This window comes from Girardinichthys multiradiatus, chromosome 23 (assembly GCF_021462225.1).
Source record: "Girardinichthys multiradiatus isolate DD_20200921_A chromosome 23, DD_fGirMul_XY1, whole genome shotgun sequence".
NCBI lineage: Eukaryota > Metazoa > Chordata > Actinopteri > Cyprinodontiformes > Goodeidae > Girardinichthys > Girardinichthys multiradiatus.
In genome coordinates, this window is record NC_061815.1 from 15,481,876 (window position 1) to 15,507,117 (window position 25,242).

General features: G+C 41.0%; 1 protein-coding gene across 1 annotated transcript in view; it reads right to left on the reverse strand.

Annotated features, from left to right (window-relative positions):
* Window positions 1-25,242, reverse strand: part of efnb1 (ephrin-B1) — a 76,388-nt gene that overhangs the window by 50,304 nt on the left and 842 nt on the right. Inside the window, 2 exon segments of the mRNA XM_047353627.1 lie at window positions 25,017-25,194; window positions 25,197-25,241. Of these exon segments, the coding sequence (XP_047209583.1) occupies window positions 25,017-25,194; window positions 25,197-25,241 (223 nt within the window).

The following is a 25,242-nucleotide window of genomic DNA, read 5'->3' on the forward strand; positions in this document are numbered from 1 at the left end:
CATCAGGAACATGCCATACATGCTAATTAAAATCCATTTCATCATACTATGCAATCTATCTCCATCAGAGGACCATGCCAGGTTTATAGCATCCAGTTGCTGCAACTGAGTACACTGTGTTTCTGTTTTTCCTCTCTACCCTCTACTGTTTCATGTTAGAACAAGCTCATCTACACACACTCCTGTCCTTACATGATCACCAATACAACAGGTACTTTATCCCCTCGATATTACCCTGGTAATTATCACACCAGGAGAAGTGTTGTCACACCAATTATTATTTCTATCCTACATTATCCACAAAATCACTGTGGCTGCTTCCCCCTGTTATTGGAGACGACATTTTCCATGAAGCACGGATATTTCTGGCCATTTTAATCAACATGCCATAGGCTAAAAACAGGGAAGTATATTAGGCCTGCTCACAAAGCACCACTACACCCACATGGCAAGGTTACAATCGAGTCAGTGAGGAACAAAAATTATATTTTATGTAATGGTTTTTCCCCTAACATACAATGTCATTCAAAAGGATTTATGCCCCTTTACATTCTGTCACGTTACAACCACAAACTGCAATGTATTTTATTAGGAAAGTGTGGCATGCATTTGTACTTAGTCCCCCACAACTCTACTACCCCTAAATAATATCCGGTTGACCAACTTTACTCAACTAGAAACTGACATAAACTTGCAAAAAAGGATCAATTTTGAATTCTTGCAAGAGATTTTCTATTGGATTCAGTTCTAGACTTTGGCTGGGCCATTCTCATACATTAATATGCTTTAATCTAACCATGCCCACAGCATGCTGCTGCCACCACTATGTTTCACATGAGCATGGTGTGTTTCCAGTGATGTGCTGTGATAATTTTCTATCACACATAATGTGTTGCATGTTGGCCAGATTGGTGGAATGTTTTTTTTCTTTACATTTTTTTTGCTGCACTAGTGGCCTTTAATTTAGTTTTTTTTTTAAAGAAAGCAGACAGGAAGCGGAGTGGAGAAAGAGGGAAGACATGCAGCGCAGGTGTCCGGGGTCGGGACTTGAACCCGGGACAGATGCGTTGAAGAGTAAAGCCTCCATATATGGGTTGTGCCCTCTACTGCTACGCCACATGTCGTGTCCCATTGATGAAGTGTTTAACAAAATTATACACTACTTTGTGTTGGTCTGTCAAAGAAAATAACTAAAGTTTTGTGATTGTAATCTGAAATTATGTGAGAAAGTCAAAGGGGAATGAATACTTTTCAAAGTCGCTGCACTTTTATCTAATATGGTGTGATTTTTGTGTGTTTTTAAAGCAAAGATTATTGACTTGCTTGAAGCAGATTGTCTTATTCTAGTCACAATTGATTCCAGCTCTCAATCATGTCGGTAAATACTAAACGATTGTCCACAAACAGGAAATATAGCCTAGATCTGATTTTCAGATCCAGCTAGATAGATCCACAAGGCCTCAGGATGGAAATACTTAAACAGAAGACACAAATATGAAGAATATGTGGCTAAGATCCATTTAACCCTGACACAGTGTAACCGTTTCATATAAGGGAGAAACACACTTTGCACAGTTCCAGAACCAGTTTGAACTGTCTCGCAAGAAGGTGAGCTGGTCAAAGGGTCTGTTCTCGTAGCCTGTCGATACGAGAACTTGTATACATAGCTGGCTTCTGTCAGGCTATTGCGGGGGCAGATGTTCTTAGGGAGGCCTAACTATAAACATACACACATAAACACACACCCCACAGTGTACACACACTGATTTCCTCACATGTCAAACACGGTAAACAAGTCGCCCCAGCACTAGCACGGGCCACACACACATTAGCGAGGCACACCAACAAACATAGGCATCCTAAAATTAAGCAAAACAAGATCCATCTGGCTCCTGAATTGTTTAGCAAAGCAGGAAGGATTTGACCCTTATTATAGAAATGGAGCACTAACTAGAGGTATTGGATAAACTAGACTGGAGCCACATAGCATTTTAACTCCAGAAGGCTGGCGCTGCTGCAGAGGCTTGCTAAAAAGCAGATCGCTTGGAATTTTCCCCCTCAGGCTGTCTTCATTGGAGAGACACAGACAATGGTTTCAGAGGCAAGAAGGGAAGACTGAGAATCTTGAGTTCCACCCCGCTAAGAGACGCTTTTGTATGTGTGAACACAGACGCCCTCTCGCTTTCACAGGCTAATGCACACTAGCTCTGGATGGCTCAGTCAACAGGCTGGCATGCAGAGCCGATCAGATTCAGTGTGACTTATAGTAGTTGCACACAGGCGAGCTATAACACAGACGCAATTGCGGCTGATACACACCTCTCATGTTCACCAAACAAGCTCAGTATGCTCGTCTTCTATCACTGTCACATGAAGGGCTAGCATCGCACAATCAGAGGCTGCAACGAGCTAACAAGATGATGTCCAGATGGCCTTGTAAAAAGGAGGACAGAAGTGGACCTTGTTATGAGGCGAACAAGCTGAAGAGGACTGTCGAGTGAGAAGGGGTGCGAGAAGTCATTAGGGAGGAGAAATAGCATAATCTGTTTCTTCTTATGGCCTCTGTGGCTTCTGTCAGTGCTGAGACCATCCCTTTTTAAGAGCTGGGGAGTTAAGCGAGTGAGGGTGTATGCGGTTTTGATTGAGCGTCATCGCTGGTATCACTGACAGCAAGAGAAAGCCCAGACTGCTGTTCTCTGGGTCCCCACTTATTCATCAAGGAGCCCAGGGATTGAGCTCTTTCAGCTGGGCTGCAAGGAGGAGAGGAAAGGAAAGGAGAGGCCAGGAACGGAAGAACAGGAAAGGAAAGGAGAAGAGATGATTTTGGCTTGGCTATAGACAAAACCATTTGGGTCAGTTTCAGCCTGAGTTTAGCCCTTGTTCTGGGACTGTTCCATGACCCAAAGACACACAAGCCTCTTCTCTCTCTCCTCCTCCTCCTCCTCCACTGGTTTCTTCTATAACACACTTGCACAAACACAAATGTACAAACCCACACACACACACACATACACACACACACACACATAGCCAGCTGCCTCCCATCACTGAGGAGCCACCACAGATGGGCCCTGCTTACTCCATAGAGATCTCTCCACAAGCCTAGTCTATAGTCACAGCCAAACCCGCCTGGCCAGAGCTCACTGTCTATGTGTGATGTGTGCAATGCATGTAGGCATACAGGCCCGAGTGGGTGAATGAGTGTGTGTTGTTGTGCCAGCCCCCCACACCCCACCAAAGTTGAGCCAGATTTGTGATGTCCAGCAGTCATAGAGAGAGGAATCCCCGAGGACCCGGCACTGCAGAGCCGAGTTGAGAAGAGCTGGAGCACGTATCTGTATTCAGGAAGGCAGAACAACAGGAACCAGGAGACTCCCTCTAACAAACCCCCTCATATTCACCCAATACTACTAACAACTACCTGGAAGAGTGGAGGGAGTAACTAAAGACAAAAAGAATCATAATCATTATCAAACCCACACAGCTTGCCCAGATTGTTACAGAGGCCATTTTATGCTCTGCATCTCCAATTCCCTTAATAGGCTCGCAAAAGGTATTCAAAGACCCTCTTTAATGTTGCATTCAATCAGACTCGGTAATAAACAGAGACAAAAGCTGAAATTACAAATATTTTATCCCAATTATTTTAATTATTTCTGACACAAACAGAATCAAGTCATAGTTGAATTCATTTGTAGCTGGAGGGATCAGGCTTTTTGACTGAACAGCGAAACAAAGGAAGGAAAAACTCATTGGAAAAAGAGAAGTTTGCTACACTTTGGAGATAAGATTGGCGAATTTTTCAAACCTGGAGTTTAAAAGTGTTCACAGCTCTCAGAGGTGGGGAAGCGGTTTAAGCGAACCTGCCCAGCAGTATATTTTGGCACTGACACATCTGGGAATTAAATCAGCCGGTGATCAGGAAGGTGGGAAAAAATCTTCAAAACAAACCTGACACCCATTACTAATGAGGTTTTTCTTTGAGGAATTGTTTGACATTTAGGAAAATATGTTTATTTGTTTTTTTCTCAGGAAAGAATATTGATTCCAGTCACATATTTGTGCAGTTAAAATGAGGTAGGAGCAAGTGGACTGATTATTTAGATTGTTTTAAGCCTTTTAGTTGACAGTGTCGCATAAAAAACTGTGTAAAGGAGTAAACAGCTAGCCCAAGTAATTTAATCTTAGCTTGTAACAACAAAATGGAAGTTTTTACTCTAACCTGGGTTTTGTATAATTTTGAACACTTACAAATGCTAAAAAACACATTCTGTCCTATTTTGCCAAGGCTAGAGTTGTAGTTTCTTCTTACTTTCTTGCTAAGACACAAGAAAGTAGGCATGGGCCAGTATGGGATTCTCCCCGGAATCTCTCATATTTCAGTAAAAATACCACTGTTTAATGTTTTTTGGTACTAACAAAGAAATTTAAAACAGAAAATCAACAATTATTTCTACAGCTTGAAAATAAACAAATTATTTAAGGTTTGTGAATATTTATTAATTTATTCATTATTTAATTTCAATACGTAGACTTAAGTAAAAACATATTTTGAATAAAAACCAAGTACATTATGAGTAGTTTTCAAGTAAACCTTCCACTTGCGTAGAATATGGTACATTTTCACCATTATGCTCTTTATTATGAAACACAACTGTAACAAGCTAACGTTAGCTGGTTAGTGACTCAAGCAATCTATTTGGATACAGCCTCCAGTCAGCCTGACAAATATCCTGATCTTAACTTGCCAACTAAAATCTGAAATCACCCTAAATCCGACTTATGGGCGGCTCTCCATTATTTTACACTCCATGATTGTCTGCTTTTTGCAACAGAAAACATTACCAAACATCAAGATTCGTGTCTCCTAAGTGAGGAAAACCGTGTTGAAGCCTTCTTTTAGCTAGCTGACCAGCAGCGCCCAGCAACAGGTGGGAGAAAGGCAAAGCTTTATTACTCTGTGGTGGTACCTTGTGGTCCATACTTTTTACCAAGCTTGGGTATGAATATCATTTTATTGACATAAATATTTTGCAGTAAATGCTTTGCAAGTTATAATTACTTTTAGACAAAAGTCATATATTTAATATAAATAATATGTATTTTTATTGTTATGATTTTATTATTATGATTTTGTAATAAATTAAAGCAAAAATTAATGCAAAAATGTTGAATAAATAGTAAATTACATGTAATTTAAAAAATGTTTGTCAATCTGCTCTTTATAAAGTAACACAAGTATAACAAGCTATTAGCTGGTTAATCAGTTGAACTACTGTCTGTTTTTCACAACTAGAAATATTTCCAAAGAGCCAGAATTAGTGCATTAGCACAGGCTGGAGAGGGGGAGAATTGGATTACTATACGCTCTGTAAATTGAAGGAGCAGTATGATAATCTTCAGCAGTATTGTAACAATAACTTTTTAAAACCTTGTTGTACCTTCATGACTGGTGCATGCCCACTAGAAAGTGTCCTTGCAAGCAAGAATAAAGCAGAAAATCTAGTAGAAATTCCTGAATAATGCCAAAAAAGAGAGACATTAAGAGTAAATAACATTTATGTCCATCCGAGCGCATGTTTGTTCTTTCTCATAATATAGACATTAACTACTTCCTGCCAGAACTTTATTTGAACCCTCTATGATCAAAGCGGAGCTGAGTGGGTATTTTATAAGGCTGTGTGTTGTTAACAGGTGTTAATATGACACAGCCAGACAATCTGGAGAGAAACCAAAGCCTTCCTGCAAGAACAAAGGGAAGACACAGTGCTCAGAAAGCAAATCAATCAATCTCTGCCAGAGCACGTCTGGCTTTGACAGCACCGCTCTGAACCCAGACGTAAAAGATCGTACGCTGCAAAGTTCAAAATACTTCCATTGTTCATCTGTCAGAGTGAGAGACAATTGCAAGGGAGCGGGAGGGAAAATGCTAACACAATATTTATCTTGTGCCCCCTTCCGTCCTGACTCGCTCTTTTTTTAATGTATTCCTGCTATTGTCAGGATCGACTGGAGATGGATGGGTAGAGGAGTCAGCGTAGTCGCTCACACATTTCCAGAGTCTCCGATTTTAGACAACGGCAATAATTCAGTCACCAACAAACAGCAGTTTAGTTTGTCAGTGGTTGGTGGTTTGTCTTCTGCATTGTTCTTAAAACAGCCTCGCTGGGAAACTGGGAAAGTCAAACAGCTGACGAGATGTCGCCTTGTGAACTCTCTCCTCCTTCAACACACTCAACCACATTGGCAATGTGACACACGCTCTCCCTCTTACCTCCCTCTTATTTCTCCTTATCCACATAATTCTTAAAATCTCTCATGAAGCGCTTGTCAGGCCACACGGCGTACAGCACTGTCTGAACAGGCCATGAGTGTCTGCGTCTCGCATACACCAACTGCTGCCTTTCAAGGCTGGTGACTCTCAACCATATCATGTCAGACATCTGAGTCCTGCGGCGGTCGCCAGCCTTCACTCAGTTCGCTCAAAATTCAAAGGGGAAAACTCTCCAAAAGTCTGAGAGATTGCTGCAGCGTGGACACATTCCTCATAACTTTGAAAAACAAAGTTATGAGGAAAAAAAGACCATGTGTGTTGCAATAAAATGAAGCTATAACAGTCACTTCCCTGTAGCAATACCTGTTTGGGACGCATGCCTGTACCTGGGCCTCACACAAGCCTGTTGCGACTGGTCATGCGGTGCAACCTGAGGCGCATGTATGACCAAGGGGAATTATCAAGTGTTCGAACAGGGACATATGCATGCATGAGCGCTCGCGAAAATACACCCGCTCCCGCATAGCATGCACGTTATATACACACAGGCATTCTTTAAAAGCCAACAGTAGCGAAACAAGAGAAGATGGGCCTCTCTGTGTGCAAGTGACAGAGTGAATTACACGCACAGCTAAAACACAGGCTTCCTGTCTAACACAGACGCGCTGAATGGCTTTCAGATGGATTTTGGCGAGTCTTGTGCAAACAGAGAGTCAATATCAGGATAATGGCCGATCGTTGAGGAAGAACAATTCGCGGGTGATTTGGGGAGAAGATGTGTGTTTGCAGGGCACTTTATACCATGGGCTTGTCGCCGAGCCATCACCAGTGTGGCCCATGGCCAACATGTTCCATTAACGCAGCCTGACAGCACAAGCAGCACAAAGATATTTGAGTATTTCCAAGCTCTTAAAACGACCTGTGACTATATATTTCTCCCCTGCAATAATTTGCAATAATGACAAATTTGTGTTGCAAGTAAACAAGATTTCAAACCATTGCCACTTTGTCTGATATTTATGTCTGTCGCTGGCTCTTTCATTACCATAAAGCATGTTTAATGTTTCTCAGCTGCGTGAGAGGGCTGCCACACAACAGATGAGTACACTAGATTTAGTGTCTCTCTCTCTGCTTTTTGGGCTCTTTCAACAGCTGTGTTCGCGTACTTCAGGACATATCCACACGACAGAGTGGACTGAGAGAGAGGGCAAAGGAGGGAAGAAAAGAGAGGAGTCGGGGAAGGGAGGGAGCAAAGAACGTAGTGCCAACCAGAGAGGCCCACCGTGCCTCAGTCCAATCCCTCCAGCTGAGGGCTTTGATTCGCCTGATTGTCTCCAATATTGAGACACACAATAAACACAACACTTGGCCACCATTTGCAATTCTAATCAGTCCCTCTCAACCAGCTTGGACAACTCAGCCAGAGCCCTCTGGGATATCACTCATCTGACTGCAAAATAATGACACAATCATCGCCATGGCTACGCTCCGACGACATCCCATGAGCGTGCAGCACCAAGAGGATATTAAAACATAAGAGAACTTGGGAGAACTAAATGAATTAGCAAGGAGATTAACTGGATACCAGGTTAATGAATGTGCCACGCAGGCAGCTTCCCCCCGCCTTACATTCTGGGGAGCGATCACCCCTCTAACCTCAACCCCCACTCCCCCACCACACCTTCCTCAAAAATTAGAAGCAGCAAGTAGGCAAGCTAGCAGGTCTACACCTGCATCTGTGGAGCATGCTTCAACAGGATTTCAATAAACCATATTTTTTAAACATAACAATTCTGGCTGTGTAAACTTGGCTTGATGGTTTCACGATAAGGCAGTGAGTAGCAAACTTTTACTTTATCTGATGTAACATGCAGAAAAGAGCTTCTGAACCAGTGTGGAAAACTGTGATACCATCATCATCCAGCAAAGATGTTTGTGTTCATATTTAAATTGAGCAAAAAGTTGATTTCCTGAATCTTAACATGAGCAAGAAGATAAAGGAGATGCAATGTTTAACAAACTTTCCCAAAATCAAACATGAAAACCTGAAAAGCCCAACTGTTTGCTGGTTTCACTCATTTGACAGGCTGACGGTAACAGATGCACACAGATAAATGAGACCAAAGTGTCACGCAATCATCCACGTTTCAGTAGTTTTGATGCATTTCCCTTAGAAGTCACTCGGAAGATGAGAGTCTCAAATTTTACCAGAAAAAAAAAGTCTAATGAAACTGGCAATTTGACTTGCAAATCGCTTGGATGATTCATAACGGTGAGCTTGTCTGCCCTCGTTTTCAAGCTAGCACATGTGTTTGTCGATACGTGTGTGCGAGTGTATGTAGGTGCAGGGTGCTTGTGCTGGCCTGTGAATGACAGCCTGTCAGTGAAAGAGATGTCATTATCTGGCTGATGTCTGTGTGAGCTGTGACCGGGTGCAGGGTCACATCAGTGTCGCGGACCCGACACTCTCTGGACAGGAAGCAATACTTTATGATTTCCCTCTAGAAGGGAAACACTCTTGTGACAATCTGCAATGCCGCAGTTCGACCTCATTTACAGAGGTTATTATACACACAACGAAGACGTGTGGGTGCTTGTGTGCATGTGGCACAGTCATGACAATAGCATGATGGATGGCTATCTCCAAAGTCTTATTTCTGTACAGAGGATATTACTTTAAAATAACAAAGTGGGTATTTTTTTTTTTGTGCTTTGTTCTCAGGGCCTCGAAGAGAGGAGTTCGGGTAAACCTCTCCCCTCCCTGACCTTACCCTTTGACTTTTTCTGTGTTGCAACAATACAGGGGGTTTTAGTTCAGTGTCCTGCAGTCGATCTGTAAGGGTGCTGATAAGAGAGGCTGATGGATAGGTTTAATCAGCCAAGCCCAAGGATCAAGACCACAGGACAGATCAATCAAAAGCTGTATGGCTTAAAAAAGAAACGGCTTTTATCAGCGTAAAGGGCTCCAAGTCTTTTTTTATTCCACTAAAGAATAAAACCAACATTAGCACAAAAAGTAAGAAACAGTTCAAACTAGGGATGGGCCGATTCCTGGCAAGGAATACCAGAGTTAGCAAATCTTTAAAAATACCACTCCAATAGCTTAAAGTACGTCCCTTTGACCTTTATGCCCTAGCTTTAACAGTGTATATCGCAATCAAAAAATTTATAACATAAATAGAATATTTAGAAGAAGAACATTCCTAACAAAAAACTATAAGGTTTGACCTTAAAAGTTTTACTTTTGTAAGTTTGTAGAAGTCTAAGTCATTTTGCACGCACAATCTTGTGAAAACTAACGGTTTATTTGATGCTAACTAGGAGCTGCTCCTGTTTTGCAAACACCACACACAGATTGTTATAACAATAGAAATGTGCACGACTGGATGAAATGGCAGAACGCCACTGTCGGTTAGGTAGCTGAAGAAAGGCTACGACGCCTTTTCATTTACAAGAAAAACAGATTCGGCTGTTTGAAAATATTTCTAATTGCAGAAAGCATGGACCGCCATGACAACGAAACCAAAGGACCACTACGTCTTATGAAAAGGTAAAGGTAACTACAGCTGATAAGCTACAAGTGTCTTGCCTGTTAACCAACAGACCTCTGGCTAGCCACCTGAGCAGATAAGCTGAATATTTAATGGGGTGTTTGATTTGTTTCTTAAGTTGGAGTTTGGAACTGAAAACTATGTCACACCTGAGTAGAACATGTTCTGGTTGAAAGTGGAGAAACCAGTGGGATTTGCTAATCATTTGGTGCTAACTCCTTATAGCAGCAAAATACAATAACAATGCATTTCTCTCAAACACAAAAGGAACATGTTCACAAATATAGTACTATGTGTCCCACTGGTTCAATAAGATAAAACCCATCAAAAATGCTGATTGAAAGTTTTTCCAGGCAACTTTCACTATATTTTATATGAGAAGGCTGAATAATGAACTCAGGGATGCTAGGTGAGATTCAAATTTTCCAACTTCTTGTATTTCTGCCTGGAACCACCAAAAATGCAGTTTCCAAGAGAACACAGCAGAGCTGGCAAATGTTAGCTTGCTATATTCCCAGTTTTACTGTCGTAGAGCAGAACGGCAAAGATGTACAATATCCTGTTAACAAAGCATGTGACAGCTACTACTGAATTCAGAGGACGATAAATCTAAATGTTTGCTGTAGTTTATGTGTTAAATAAAAACAACATTTAATGTTACTCATAACAGTATCATAGTAATTTTCAGTATGCTGTATTTGCTTTAGTAGCATTTATTAGTGCTTTTCTGTTCTAAGTAAATTAAATTATATCATGTATTACTTTTTTATTTTTGTGTAAATATCATAAAACCATGGTATTTTGACTAAGTCATCATACTAAGAGAACCCTAAACCTGTCATTGCTTACATTTCGGTCTGCATTAACTAAAATGAAATAAAATAAAGTAAAACTACATGAAAAGCTATTTGATATAAAAAAGATTACAATTGTGCAAAAATGAAGACACATCTATAAAGGCTGCAATTCTCCCAAAAATAGCAGAAAGTTTATTATTTATATTATCACAAGTGGAGATGAGATAATCAATCAGACATTGATCAGAAGTGGCCAATATTTCCTTGATCGGCTCTGATTGGTGATCAGCAGGACAAACACTCAAAACTCAAAACAAAACAAATGAAGCAAAATAAAAACCAGAAAATCCAACTGTTTTCTGTCTATAAAAGCATAAATCTGCAGGATGCACGTTCATGCACATTTTTCAAGTTTAATCAAATTCCACTTTAATGCATCACTAAAGATAATATTTGAATTCCTTTATTTTCTGTTGAATTGAAAACTACTACTTTTTTTTTCTTTTACCTGCCATAAGTGTTAAATGAAAAAAATTGAATCAATCAAAATTGCAATCTGGCAATAATACATCAAAGAAAACTGGAAATTAATATTGGCCAGAAAATCCCCAATTGGTGCATCTCTAATCAAAACAGTTTGATACATGAGCTGAAACAAAAATGAAACTAAACCTCTGTATGAAACTATATCAGGGGTCAAACATCCAAACCAGTTGCAAGAAAGCTAAAAAAAAAAAAAAACTATCAACACTAAAGGAAACGGTGATGCATGTAAAACAACACAACATACTACCATAAGTAGGGCACAGTGATTTTAATACACAGCCTCCTTCTATGCCTTAAAAGCAGCTTCTTATCAGAAAATATGAGTGACAAGTCTATTCTCTGCTTACAATCCTAGCTCATGATTGCAAAAGACAGCTACACATGTCCCATCAAATACAAGACAAATTAGTTGCTCTTTCTCTCCCCTGTCTTTGAATGGAAGATCTTATCCAGGCGGACATGCTTAAGTTGTCAGTGAGTCTCTAAAACCCATACTGAACAACATATTGACTGATGCAATCACAGAGACACACATCATTAGGCTCATTAACAGTGAACGTAAAAGGGGAGGACGGCCTAACTGGTGCAGCGGGAGTCTCTGTCTGTTCTGATAACGGTCTGCCTTTAACAGGCGGAAACCGGGTGAGATGCGGGCTGTGGGTGCTAAAATGAAACGTGTATGAAGTGTGTGCTAATAAATAGCTTGTCTGACATGATGCCGTTCTCTCTTCAGAAGTAAGAGCCAGATTGTAGCCTCGTAAAGACACTCCACGTGTTGTTTTAGGAAGCCATTACAAACTGGGCCATCTCCATTACAAAGGCTATCTGATCATTATTACAGCCATCTGCAACGCACACTCGAACCAAGCACACAAGCAGACCACAGCTGACTCCTGAGTTGCACAACACACACCCATAATAACTTCTGCTTCCGTGCATATGTGTGGACATCCCAGATGCTGCCTTCGTGACATTGCCGCTTTTGGTCCAACACGTTTATGTCCGCTCGCATTCTTGGTGAAGCCACCAAATTGAAAGTCCTTTTTCTTTTTCTTTTTTTTTCTGCTAGGCTGAATCTCTGCATCCGTGCAATGCCGTTGCAATCTCCCGTCCGGAGCTGCTCACACCCTTCAAAGGCTCATCACAGGACGCAGATCTAATGCGGAGGGATAGCGGGTTAAAGCCTCAGCTAGGCACGCTGCTTTGAAGCGACTGAGCCCCGAGCCCCTCCAGTAGGAGCCAAATCATTTCCCTTCCATTGTGGGAGAGGCGCACTAGCAGCTTTATTTGGTGGTAAGAATCACACCACTCCATTCCAGCGCGGAAAAAATAGCAAAGAGAGTCTACCCCGAATGTAAAAGGGGTGCTTCTCCACAATAAATAAAGGCATGCATTCATGTATATTTCAAATATGAATCAGCCCTGCATAATACACAGGCAGGGCTCAGATTTAAGATTCTTGGCAGGCAAGAGGTGCTACAATCAGGTGCGTATAAATAAATCAGTAAACAGAGCTCCTTAAAAGCAGGGACGCCTGGCCTGTGCTCTGCTCACAGAAGAAAAAGGATTTGCTGAGGTTTGTCTGCAAAGAAAAGCTTTCATCTTTTAGACAGGAGAAGGAGAAGAGAGGAGTGATGTGGTGAAGGTTCGGGCCTGTCATGTTTCACAGTGGGGGGACTTGAAAGATGGATGAGAATAGCTAAAAGCAGTTGAAGTTTTCAGTGCGCGGGTGAAAACTGGAGATGAGATAGCAGAATGTGGAAGGAGCACCGCACATTAAGATTAGCAGGCAAAAACATCACAGTATTACACTGCAGGGGCTTGAGAGGGAAAAACTACCCTCGGATACTCATTAAATCAAGTCGACGCGGGGGCCTCACTCTTATTCTCTCCATAGTTCATAAAGCGAGCCGAGAGGTTTTCGGATATTGTGTTTGCTTTAGCAGCCCTCTTTCGCTGCTATTTCCAATATCGAGGAAGATGAGAGGCTTCCACGGTCGAGCACATCGTGTGGGAGAATAAACACACACCTAATGGGGAACATCTGTGTGCAAGAGATGAAACAGGGGCCTCCCATCATATGAAAAAAGGATGAAATATAGACCCACTTCCCGCCGAGCTCCGATCGTGGTGGTAGGAACGCGGCGTGAAGGGGAAGCGGAGGACCCCCTGACGGGCTCTAGCACACACAAGCCGTCAATATGGGCCATTCTGGAGCGGGCTCATGCAGAGGCGAGAGTCTGACAGTGACATCTCCATTCACTCTTGAATTCTTTTTCTTTTCCAAACATGCATGAACACACACACACACACACACACACACACACACACACACACACACACACACACGCACACAGTGCCAGAGGCCATGGGAGGAGGAGCAGCAATGGGGGCATTAAAAAAAAAGCCTTTCTCCTTTATCATGGGTCTCTGCGGGGTTTAGCATTGCATTATGGGAAGATTAGAATTAGGGGTGCTGTACTTTCTGATGTCATTGTTGATTTTACGTTGTCTGGATGGCTTGTGGAACTGGGACCTGATGGCAGGCAGATTTCTCTCCCAACATAAAAAAAAAGCTCAGGGTTGCAGTTGTGATTGATTGCAGGTTCCTATTGTATCTGTCTGGTATGTCTCTATTGGAAGAAGAATTAGTCAGACAATAAAAAAAAAAAAAACTCTCCACATATGACTCCATCCATCAAGTCAGCAATCAAAATAATTAAATTAAGAGACTTAAATCCCGCTGGCTTACGAGTCCCTGCTCCAATAGCCCAGAAACAAACTCAATTTGCAGACAATCCATACATAATAGCATTAACTCCACTTTAAAACTCCAATCTTTTCCCCCCTCACTTACATTTTCCAAATATCAAGGGAAATTCAAAGGAAATAGCAAAGTTATAGTGTTTACTTAGAGAGAGGACAACTAGGAAAACATTAAATAAACAAGAGCAACTTCAGAAGCATAATGAAATTCCAGACAGGCTGTCCAGACAACTAAACTAATTTGCAAGTTATTCAGAACACAAGAAACTTTGCAAATGTTTTTTTTTTTTTTTTATAGCTCTGGTAAATGGCCATACATCAGAGTTGCAGGATTGTGGACATAGATGGGGAGAGGGGAGGTTGCTGAATATGTGTGTAATTGTCTTTTTCCACCCCGTTTCCGAGGTGTGAAAGGGAATGCGGGGTTTGCGCTGGGATATCCCAGGGAGAGGCGATTGAAGCGTCAGTCACAGCTGCCACACGGGGCCCCGACACAGACCAAATCCCAGGGCCGGGCCTTTGCGGGGCAGAGTGGCCGTAGCCAGGCCTGAGAGCAGCAGGAGTCCCACAGGGCCTTTTATTCTGGCTCCTCTCACCAGCACAAGGGGGGACCAGGATCACGCTGGGAGTTTGCTTAGAAAAGGCTGAGCTAAGGCTTGGCAGAATGGGTTAAAAAAGGCAAGAATTAACACACACACATACATGCATACAAACACAAATGCTTTTCTTGGGGGTTGTCTTTCTTGCCTGTGGGCATGGGGGGAAATAAATGAAGTTGGAAAAAAGGAAAACAAAACTTCGAGTTAAAATCAGGAAATTTGGGGCACATACTTGCAGAGAGACCCACATGAACAGATAAAGACTAAGAAAAGTATTCCCTGAGCTCCACAAGTAACATTCTATTATTGAGAATGAATGATTTATATTTCATGCTTTGGAAGTCTAACAGTGGCAAAGAAGCAAGGATTATACGCTGTGCCATTTCCACGCTCTCCCTAATAGTCTCCATGTCCTGGCTCTGTATGCCATAGATGGATTATGATGCTTTATAATTAACGTGAGGGAAGGGGGGGTCCCTTGCAGACTGCCCATCTGCCATGCTGACACACTTACTGGGGCATCCCTTGGGAAGAGCTGGTTGCTGCCACACTATTCCATTACTTTATCATTCTATCATTCTATTATCCTACCACTAGATTCAATTACCCCGTCACTCCATTAGTGTACTCATAACACTGAACAAAGGGCTCCACGATGATCATTAATGATATGTTCAGAGCTGCTTTGGTGTGGTCATACTTCATCCAGGCTCTTCTTGGAAAAATATCATTTATTGTGTAATTAAAGGTCACTAGGGTCCAGGTAGGTCACAGGTAAAATGTAATTCTTCAACAATATCAGTTTAATATCTATCTATCTATCTATCTATCTATCTATCTATCTATCTATCTATCTATCTATCTATCTATCTATCTATCTATCTATGTTTGTGTGTGTGTGTGTGTGTGTGTGTGTGTGTGTGTGTGTGTGTGTGTACTATATATCAGTTTGTTAGTTTATAACCAGTATAATTAAACTTATAAAACAATAGTTTTCATTTATTTTAATGTCTGCAGTTAAAATAACAAAACTGCTGGTCAATGTCTGAATAAAGCTATACAAATCTCTTGCTACCTTTTTTAATAATTTTGTGATGAATTCTGTGAAAAATAAATTATTTTAAACCCAACATGCGAGTTTATAATTAGTTTTGTAACTTTGGTAAATGTCTACATAAAATGAAACAGTGAAATATTTTTGCTAAAGCTTAAGAATTTCACAAAACTAATATTTTGCTTTTATCTTTTTTTAAAAGAAAGCAGCAATAATAAAGTATTAAAACTGTAAGTCTCTAAGCCTGCATCTTGATTTATATTCCCACCTCAATGCTTTCTCCGATTTTATTTGTTAATAAACATGCACTTCCTGTCCTGTCCCACATCTTTTTGTCATTAGTTGTTGGAATCCGTCAGTCCTTCCTACAAAGTCCTGGCACACTTAATTCAAACCTTTCCATGAAAGTCTTTGGAGTGCCACAAACTGGAGGGAAACAGATCCCAGGTTGCTTGTATACCAGTGACAACTCCTGACGTCTTGAAAGTTGCTGCAGTGCAGCTGGCCTTTAAAGTGGCCTGCCCGCTGTTTGCGACTGGCATCCGAGGAGGCCTGCCTCCTCAGCACAGAGGGGTTCTGTGAGAAAGAGTTAAGTCTATGAGGTCAGGCTGGAGGAGGAGGTTACGAGTTCTCTGAGTCGGAGCCGTCGGGGTAATGGTTTTAGAGATGGCTGTCACACAGATCCGTTCCACTGTCCAGTACTGCCGCTGATCTCCACCAGTCCCAGTCTGCTCGCTTTTCAGTCTCTCAACTTCTCTCTGCCTGTCCTCCTTTCTTCTTTTCTCCCTCTCTTTCTCCCTCACACTGACACATGGAAGTAATCTAGGAGCTCCATGCTGGACTGAAAGGATGTGTGGTTGAGCCCAAGGCTGAGTTTCAACGCTCTACATTGGCTTCCTTTCCTCTTCGTTTTAATCCCCTTATTATGAACTGCTCTTATGTAAAAGACCTAAGACGACAAACAAAAGGCAGACTTTGCCCATTCAACTTTTTTTCCTCCACTTCCTGTAACTCTGCATCTCTTGATTTTTTCTTGATTCAGCTAAACGCAGAGCCGAGGTGGCTAGCCAGGCAGACGAAATCCAAAGTGAAGGTTTTCAGAACTAGTGTCTGTGTCTCTGCCTGGCAAAGCCAGAGTCGATGGGAGCTTCCTGGCTGCTGCCAGCCGGGCCTTCCGTCTAATAAAGCTGGGTTGCTAACTGCCTGCAAGGCGGCCACCGTTCAGCCACTCCACACTCATCCACCACTCAGGCCCTCAACACTTTCACAGGGGCACACTGGCACGCTCCTAACACTTCCTTAATGCTCCATTGTGGCTGGACAAAGAACTATGGGACAACCGCACGCACTTAAAGCACTCACTCCCTTCCATAAGCTCAAACTCGCCCTTTCACATGAGCCAACAACAGTGAAACTGGGTAAAATTAAACAATTTTCACATTTAAGTGCAATTTTATTTAACGTGCAGTTAAACTTACAACAACTGCACAAGACAAAGACCACAAATCCAATGATATGCGACTGTTTTGGCCCGCTTAAATCTTAAATGTATGTTGATTTCACTCTCAAAGAATTGTGGCTGTGTAATAAGCTTAGCAATGCAGTGTTTGTCATAGCTTTCAGTGACTCACCAAACACATAATAAGCTCATGAACTGTCACGCCTTAATGAGAGAGTGCGGTGAGGTAATTCTAAAGACTCGTAGTTTGGACAGCCAAAGTGTTTGTTCAAGAGCCACAATATATAATTATTTCTCTGTGACAAAGTGAAATGATTAGTCTTGGGCAATGTAAGAATAAACTATGCAGAAATATTTATTTGTAAACAGTGTTTTTTTTTGTGATCTTTACGTCATTCCACCCACTGACAGCTACAGTATTGCAACAATGGCTATGTTGGGATTACTTACTGTATTATATTGGTCTTCAAATAACCTAACTGGGAAAATCCAGTATTTATCTTAAGCTAACTCAACTATGCAGCTTTAGGGGTGAAAATATTTTTTTCTCAAGGGTCAATCTTGGGAGTAATTTTTTTCTATTTATATAAATACTCTTAGGATACACCTAGAACAAAATACAGTTCACTTCTATGTAGATGAAAGACATATTTATACAGTGGCAACATCCTACAAGATTTAAACATTTTTTTAGCCGAACTAATATTGGTACATAATGCCTACAAGACACATTGGATATGTGTAGATCCAAATAGGGAACACATCTGCAGATGACGCAATTATTTATTATTGCAAATGCTCGAAAAGCTATGGTTTATTACTTTGCAGACAATACAGTTTTTTATTGAGTGCTACTATCTTTACACGTTTTCCAAGTTTTTAGGCTAGTTAAACTTAGTACTTAAAGCCAAATAGATGTTTTGGAAGTCTAGATCCAGCTATGGCTCACTTGTATGCATTATGTATCATCTTCAAATATTTAGCAAGTTCATTAGGCAAGACATTATTGGTAGTCTCCGACAAAAGGCATGTTGGATAGGTCTAGATCCAGCTAATCCAGAAAAAAAATAATTTTCATAATCAAAGCAGTGGTGATGGGCAAGTTACCATATTATTTCTACAGTCTACTCAAATATTGCCACAGTCTTCTCAAAAGTCAAGAATACCTGGCAAATTAGATATTGTATCTCACATAGCCATGATGTGACATTAAGGTCTTGAGGAATTAAAAAAAACAGACACACTGTATGAAAGCATTTAAACCAAAGGTTGAAACAAACATTTATGGTATTTTGTAATGTCTTTTGCTAAAAACAAAACAGTAACAATTCATACTCCCTGTAAAAAAAATCTATTGTTATTTTTGTTATAATAGTGTTACATATCTCTATACATTTTATGTAATATTCTAATTTTAATACATACACACAGACAGCCATTACTCTTTGTGTTTTTAGCAACTAGAAATATATCGAAGAAGCCTTATTTGTCATTCTAGTCGGTTTGGGAAGAGTGTAGTTGCCAGCTGACTGACAGTTACTATATGCTGAATGGAGAAAATGCCACTCACTCTGGCATCTCATTAAAGAACAAAATATACTGTTGGAATGACAGAGAGTTTTAGCGGTTTTGAAATCATAACTTTTTAAAACAACCGTAACGAGCTATTGCCTAACCTCAATAGGACATTCCAGGTTAAATAAATTATAGTAAAGGTATGTAAGTAGTAGGCTTAACTGTGTGGTAAAAACAGAAAGGTGTGACTAAATGAATGAATACTGCATGCAGATTGCTGAATGCTTTATTAATATTACATATATTAATAGGCAAAAATGAACCTGATTGTCTTTATCCAACTGAAAGAATAATCCTGACAGCCCTCGCCCAATTTTCCACATGATTCATTGCATTTAGGTGTTCTCGCTATATTGTTCTGAAAGAATAACAACTGCAACTGTGGTGAGTCATGAGAACCATTAGAAAAAAAAAAATCATACAGGCATGAAAGATACACCCCCCCCACTATCACCACCACACACATCCAGAAAAAATCTGCTGCCAATCCCACTCTACCCATTTGTAGGGAATGCTGCTTGGTTTCATGTGCACCGCTGCTTGAATATAAAGAAATGAATGCATCAGCAACACACAAAAAACAGAATGATCAGCTTTCTGCGACCAGGCAGCCAAAACCCCCAGTGGATAAAGTGAGTCCATCTGGTTGGAACCAAAAAAAAAAACGTGCTGAATGAAAATACTGCATTTTTTTCCACTAGAATAACCTGAAGCCCACCACCCCCACCCAGCACCCACTGCTTTTCTGAAGGCCAGGTGCCTCATGTAGATAACCAAATGAAGAATCTGTCGTTACACACCGCTGAAACAACAGTCACGTCGGCACAGGAGCGCAACACACATCAAGGAGGCAAACGCAGCTGTTCTCCTACCGAGACACAGGGCGCATTTACAGGACCAAGGGCCAGTTGCTTTCCAGAGGTATTTCTTATTGGTCAGAGCGTCCCTGCTTCTCTCTGAGTGGCGCTTAGGCTCTAAGTCCTCTCTGTGTGTAATGAGATCTCTATCAGAGGGGAAACATGATCAGAGTCTGGGGGGGGGGGGAAATCACTGGGAGGGGAAGGTGAGTTTCGGCAAGAAGGGAGCAGTGAGCAAAAAGGAGCAACCACTGGACTCCCAACCAAATCCTGTATTTCCATCCAGTCCACAAGTTTCATCCTGGCTCTTGTTCAACAGGTTGTGTCAGTTTCAAGCTTTTCAACAGCAGTTCTGTTGTTTTAAAACCTGCTACTGATAAAATGGTATACCTATGGATCTCAGGCATCACAGGTTTGAAAGAGCACCAGGGAAAGAAATGTTTAAATATTTGCATTTAAAACAAAGATAAGGCAGAAAAAAATGTGTTTTTTATCCCAAAATACTTCTGTAATTATTTTATTTGGGTAGGAAAACACAAATAATATAACAAAACTAAGAGAGACAAATTATAGTTAAATTGCTTCAGAGCAGAACTAACAATAAACTTGCAGCCACATCACCTCAGAAATGACACAATGTTATTTTTTTAGTCTGGGAAAAAGTAAACAGGCTTGATAAATATCAGAGCACTAATCAAGTTCAGCTTAATCTCAAAGCCACTGGAGCATGATATAAACTGATGTTAAGCACCAGATGAGGTCAACAGACAGCAAAGAGAGGAAGAAACCCACAGCAACCGACTGAAATCAACACCAAACGCCTCCTTTACTTATGTATTTTTCATTTCTCTGCTGGCCTTGAAACCAAACAAATCCCTGCAAACTGTGTCCAAGCTTTGCCAAAGTATGAGGAGTACAAACCCAGAGCAGCAGCTTTTTCTTGAGCTGTAACCTTGCAGAAGTGTCTTGCCTCCTTGTTGGCTGTCTGCTCATCTGCTGCAAACAGGTCGAGGCAGCCGCAGGTCATGAGGTGAATATTAGCCGAGGAGGGTTAGAGGACGCGCAGGAGCCCCTTTCGGCGACCTTGTCAGATTATCATTAAAGTGGCATCACTGCGACATTCCTGAGGATGCCGGGAGAGTGTCGGGGTGTGTGTGTGTGTGTGTGTGTTTACGCAGTTGCACGCAGGGCTTCAACCCAAACGGATGGGACGTGATTACTCATAACAAAGTGACATTTTCTGGGGTAATCCCACTCAGCTAAATGAGAGCTAATCCGATTTGTTCTGATCAAATGTTTGGGGTGCTTTTTTACCGGCTTGGGAAAGTTGACACATCCAGCCTTCTCCTTCTGCAAGGCTGCTCCCCCCTTCCTCCCTTCTCCTCAACTCACTCATCCAGATTCAAATTAAATATGGAAAAGGTCTCATGCATCCTGCGGCCAAACAAAAAAAGTCCAGATTGTTACTTATTATGTTTTTCTTTCAAGTCAGCACCATAGTGAAGATATATGTTGCCTGTTCAAACATGCTGGGGGGAAATCAATTAAGCAAGCTCCAGTTATTGATAATACTGCTGCTGATGCTGCTGGAGTGATTGCATCCTCACATGAAAATCCATAAAGGAGAGCTGCACATGCGGCTGCACATTAAGGATAGAATCACACACATACATATCCATGCACATATCCTGGCGTCCCATACTGCCTGCTGCTTCCCTATACTTCACCTCATAACTCAGGGCCTGCAGGGAGGTGCTGGTATTGTTAGATTTTGTGTGCATGTGGCACACTGCACATGCAGAGGGGCTAAGTTAATTTATTAGCTGAGGCAGCAGAGCTCCCCAAAGCAGGAACAGGAAGTGAGGCGTCGTAAATCTGGTGAAGTCACCAGATAGTGTACTGTACATTTCTATAGATATTCTCTTTCTATTATCACCACAGAGCAATACAAGCCAAGGAGATGGAGCTTATAACACCAAGCAGGGAAGAATGATGCTGATTGCCGCGCATGTATTCCACTCTTTTATTGTCTTTTTGAACCATCTTGCTGACGGATACGTTTCAGAAGGAAAACAGGTTTGTCTTTTTTGTTATTGTTAAGTACTGAGAACACACACACACACACACACACACACATACATGCACACACACGCACACAGCAAGATAATTGTCTATTGTTTTCTGAGCGGCGAGCAGCAGGATAATTAGCTTGAGAGAACACTTTGCAGTGTGCATTATTGTTCCACTGTGAACTTTATGAAATATTCAGCCGGCGTTGGGGGATTTTTACAAGGAGCAGAGAGAGAGAGAGAAAACACATGGAGAAATGATCTTCCAAATCCTCCTCAAAAGCAGCATGGTAGCCTTCGGAGACATTCCCTCCAGGTGACATCATCAATCAATAAATGTCTCCTCTCTTTTTTGTGACATTTTTGCATTTTGACTCAAAGTTTGTGGCAGCTTTTGTGTGTGTGTGTGGTTGTGTTGGGTGTGTGTGTGTGTGTGTGTGTGTGTGTGTGTGTGTGTGTGTGTGGTTGGTTGGTTGGGTGGGAGTGTGTGCGTGTGTATTATAGGCATGGGCTTGTATAAAATTTTCGTAATTAGATTTATTGCACATAAATTTAAAACAAAAATCTGTTAAAAAAAAGATCTAATTGTTTTTATTTAATACACAAAAGCAACAATTCTTCCTGCTGTGGCCAAATCAACACATCATTATACTATATAATTATTAATATGATCGCTATTTACTGCCTTTTTATTTAGATTCAGAGATTTTTGCACAAAACAAAAAATACCCAATAAATTAATAGTAGTTCTCAAATAAAAGTGCTTATTGTGCAGAATGTTACCCCACTTGAGCTATTTACAGAGTAGCAGTTCTCAAACATCATGTTTGAACATCCAAACCTGATTAGAGCAACTCGTGATGAGCAAATCCTGTGTATTAAATTTGCTTGCAACTTACAATCAAACCAAACGGCACTTTATGCCAACATATGCGTGTTCGTGACACTGAGCTGCTCTATTTTCTGATAGTAAAATATTCAAATAAAACAAATTAACTTAAGCTTGATCAACTTATTTACTTTTCATGCTTCAACAAATGAAGTGCCGTTTTGTACTCAATGTAAATGTGAGAAAAAGAAAAAATGGTCTAAAGTGCAACGTGACACTGTTAAACCTAAGATGAAAAATATGTCCCTTAAAGGAGCTGCTTAAACCTAAACCCCTAAGAATTTTTTTTTATTCAAATTTTATTTTTCCACATTTTTTTTTTTCTTAAATGGCAGTACATAGCAACAGGTGGGGGAGGAGGCATGCAGAGTTCTATACTGAATACAGCCAGTCATTCCAGTACTTTCTCTGGCTTCTCACTAAAACGGACTTTAAACTGCTGGTCTCCAAACTTCCTTATCACAAGTGATAAGGACTTGTGACTAACTTAGCAGAGTATATTACTAAGTCTGATAAACGGGAACAAAAATAAAAGCACAAACAGTCAATATAGAACTTTTTCCTGTTTTTTCATAAATAAAATGGTAACCCCTTGCTATTCATACAGACCACGCAAAGCTCTCACAAACGCGAACACACGTCCATACACTGATCTGCAGATTGGTGGGCAACTTGGGGTTAAGTGCTTTCTCAAGAGTAGCATCACCATAAGGCAAGGAACGAAGCTAGAATCGGACCCACAACTTTCCAATCATAAGTTGACAACTCCTCCTACTGAGCATTTAGAGCGTTAATATGTAATATGCTGGTAATGACAATTTAAAATTTGTGTTTTACATATTGAATTGAATTCCTCAAGCAGACTCCACATATTCTGATACAGAGTTTATTCAAGATGGGGACAAAAGTGACAATACGTTTAGGGAACCACTGCTTTAAACCATTTGGCAACTGCTTGAATCCACTCTGGACAGCTTTAAAAATATGCCAGTTGTATAGATACTAAGGAAAGTTAAGTTCAACTTATTTATATAGTGCCAAATTACAAGAAATTGTAATATCAGCTGCTTTTCGGTCCATTATTAGTCACACAGAATCCATTTTCAGTTCAAATGAATCCAATTTATTCCAATACAATCCAAACATGTAGTTCGATTCAGATCCATTCACAAAAAGTCAATTTCAACCCATATTACAGTATAGATCATAAAATGCCAATTGGTAAGAATTTGTTTAAGTAACTATTTGTAGTATTCAAAGTTTTATCTGGAAGTGGGCAACCAAATGAAATTGCGCAAAGTGCCTGTTACAACAGGGAAGTGTCTCTGGCCATGAGGGGAAATTTTACTTTAAGATTTCGAAGCCGTAACGTCTTAAAACCTTGATACACCTTGACACCGCTAAGCAGGCCCATGTCTGGTGTATACAATATGTGTGTGTGCCGCTGCAGTCGTATTCAAATAAAAGCTGATGGGCCGTAGTCTTGCCATTAGAGCAGGGGCCACACACACACACACACACAGACAGCCCAATAAACATTGCAGCAATATTCCTACTCACTGACTGCACAACAGGCCCCTATGACATCTGACATTTGGGGGATAAATCATGGATTCACTTGAATGAATCCATGCACTTGAATGACTAAGTTCCAGTTAGAAGCTGGCCAAAGCTACTCCCCGTTTCTCCCCAGTCCCCTGACTTGCTTTGAGCTCAGATGAAGGTCACATACATATTTTCGCAGTTTACCCTCCCTCCGTCTCTCTTTCTCTTTATGAACGCTTTCCAACATCAGGCAAACGCAGGAGTCACGTCTAAGTGGGTGATAATTGTTGCCAGAGCATAATGTGCTATCAGAAGTCTGGGCTCCGCTCTGCTTCTTTTGGTGGGAATAATGGGAATTTTAAAGAGGAGGAGAAACTCGCCTCTGCTTTCAGAAATTAAGCTTGATACCCAGCCAGAGCAATTAAGAAAATTTTATTTATTTATTTTTTAAACCATTTGCCTCTTATAAGTGACTCTTACCTTGGATTGTTGGTGGGGAGGGCAGAGGGCTTGGAGATCTATAATACAGGTTGGCCCTTGTTTGAAGGCTTATAGTGGAGTTAAAAAAAGAAAGAGAAAAAGAGGACTATCCAATATTCACCTTCACACACTTGGTATAGTTTACATGACTTTTCCCCTTTCAGCTAATAACACCAATTACAAGGCTGTGCAAGGAAATTGAGTATAAACTCTCACAACTTTTGGAGACTGGAGTCTGAAAATAAAAGTTGCATGTAATATTGCCATAAACGACTATAATCAACCATTCATTATTGTGATTAAAGTGGGGGCCGGCTGCACTTTGTTTGAGCTGTGGTTATTGGTTTTGGGAAATTCCCCCCACTGAGAAATAAATATATATAAACACACACCTTCAGTGTGCAGGACTGGTAATTATAACCAAGCAAATTATGCATTTTTATATATAATTTATTATGTACAGTATGTGTAACATTTAGCAAAGCTTCGACCCAATTCCAACTTTTCCAGCGATGTGTGTTCCCACCTATGCTTGTACAAAGACTTAGGACTTACTTGGGATTCTGCGAGCTCCAAATTATAGTCTCCAGCGACTTAGCCGAGGGTAGCGCCGACCTGCACATTAGAATAAACATCCAGAGGTAATACTTCCAACATCCGAGCCCCGCCATGCTGAGGGAATTTATGCAGAGGAGAGTGAGCTGGGAAGCCGGAGCGACGGGGCGCTGCCTTGCGCCTGACGAGCCTTTATCTGCGCTTCGGCCCGTGGGAAGGTGAGCTC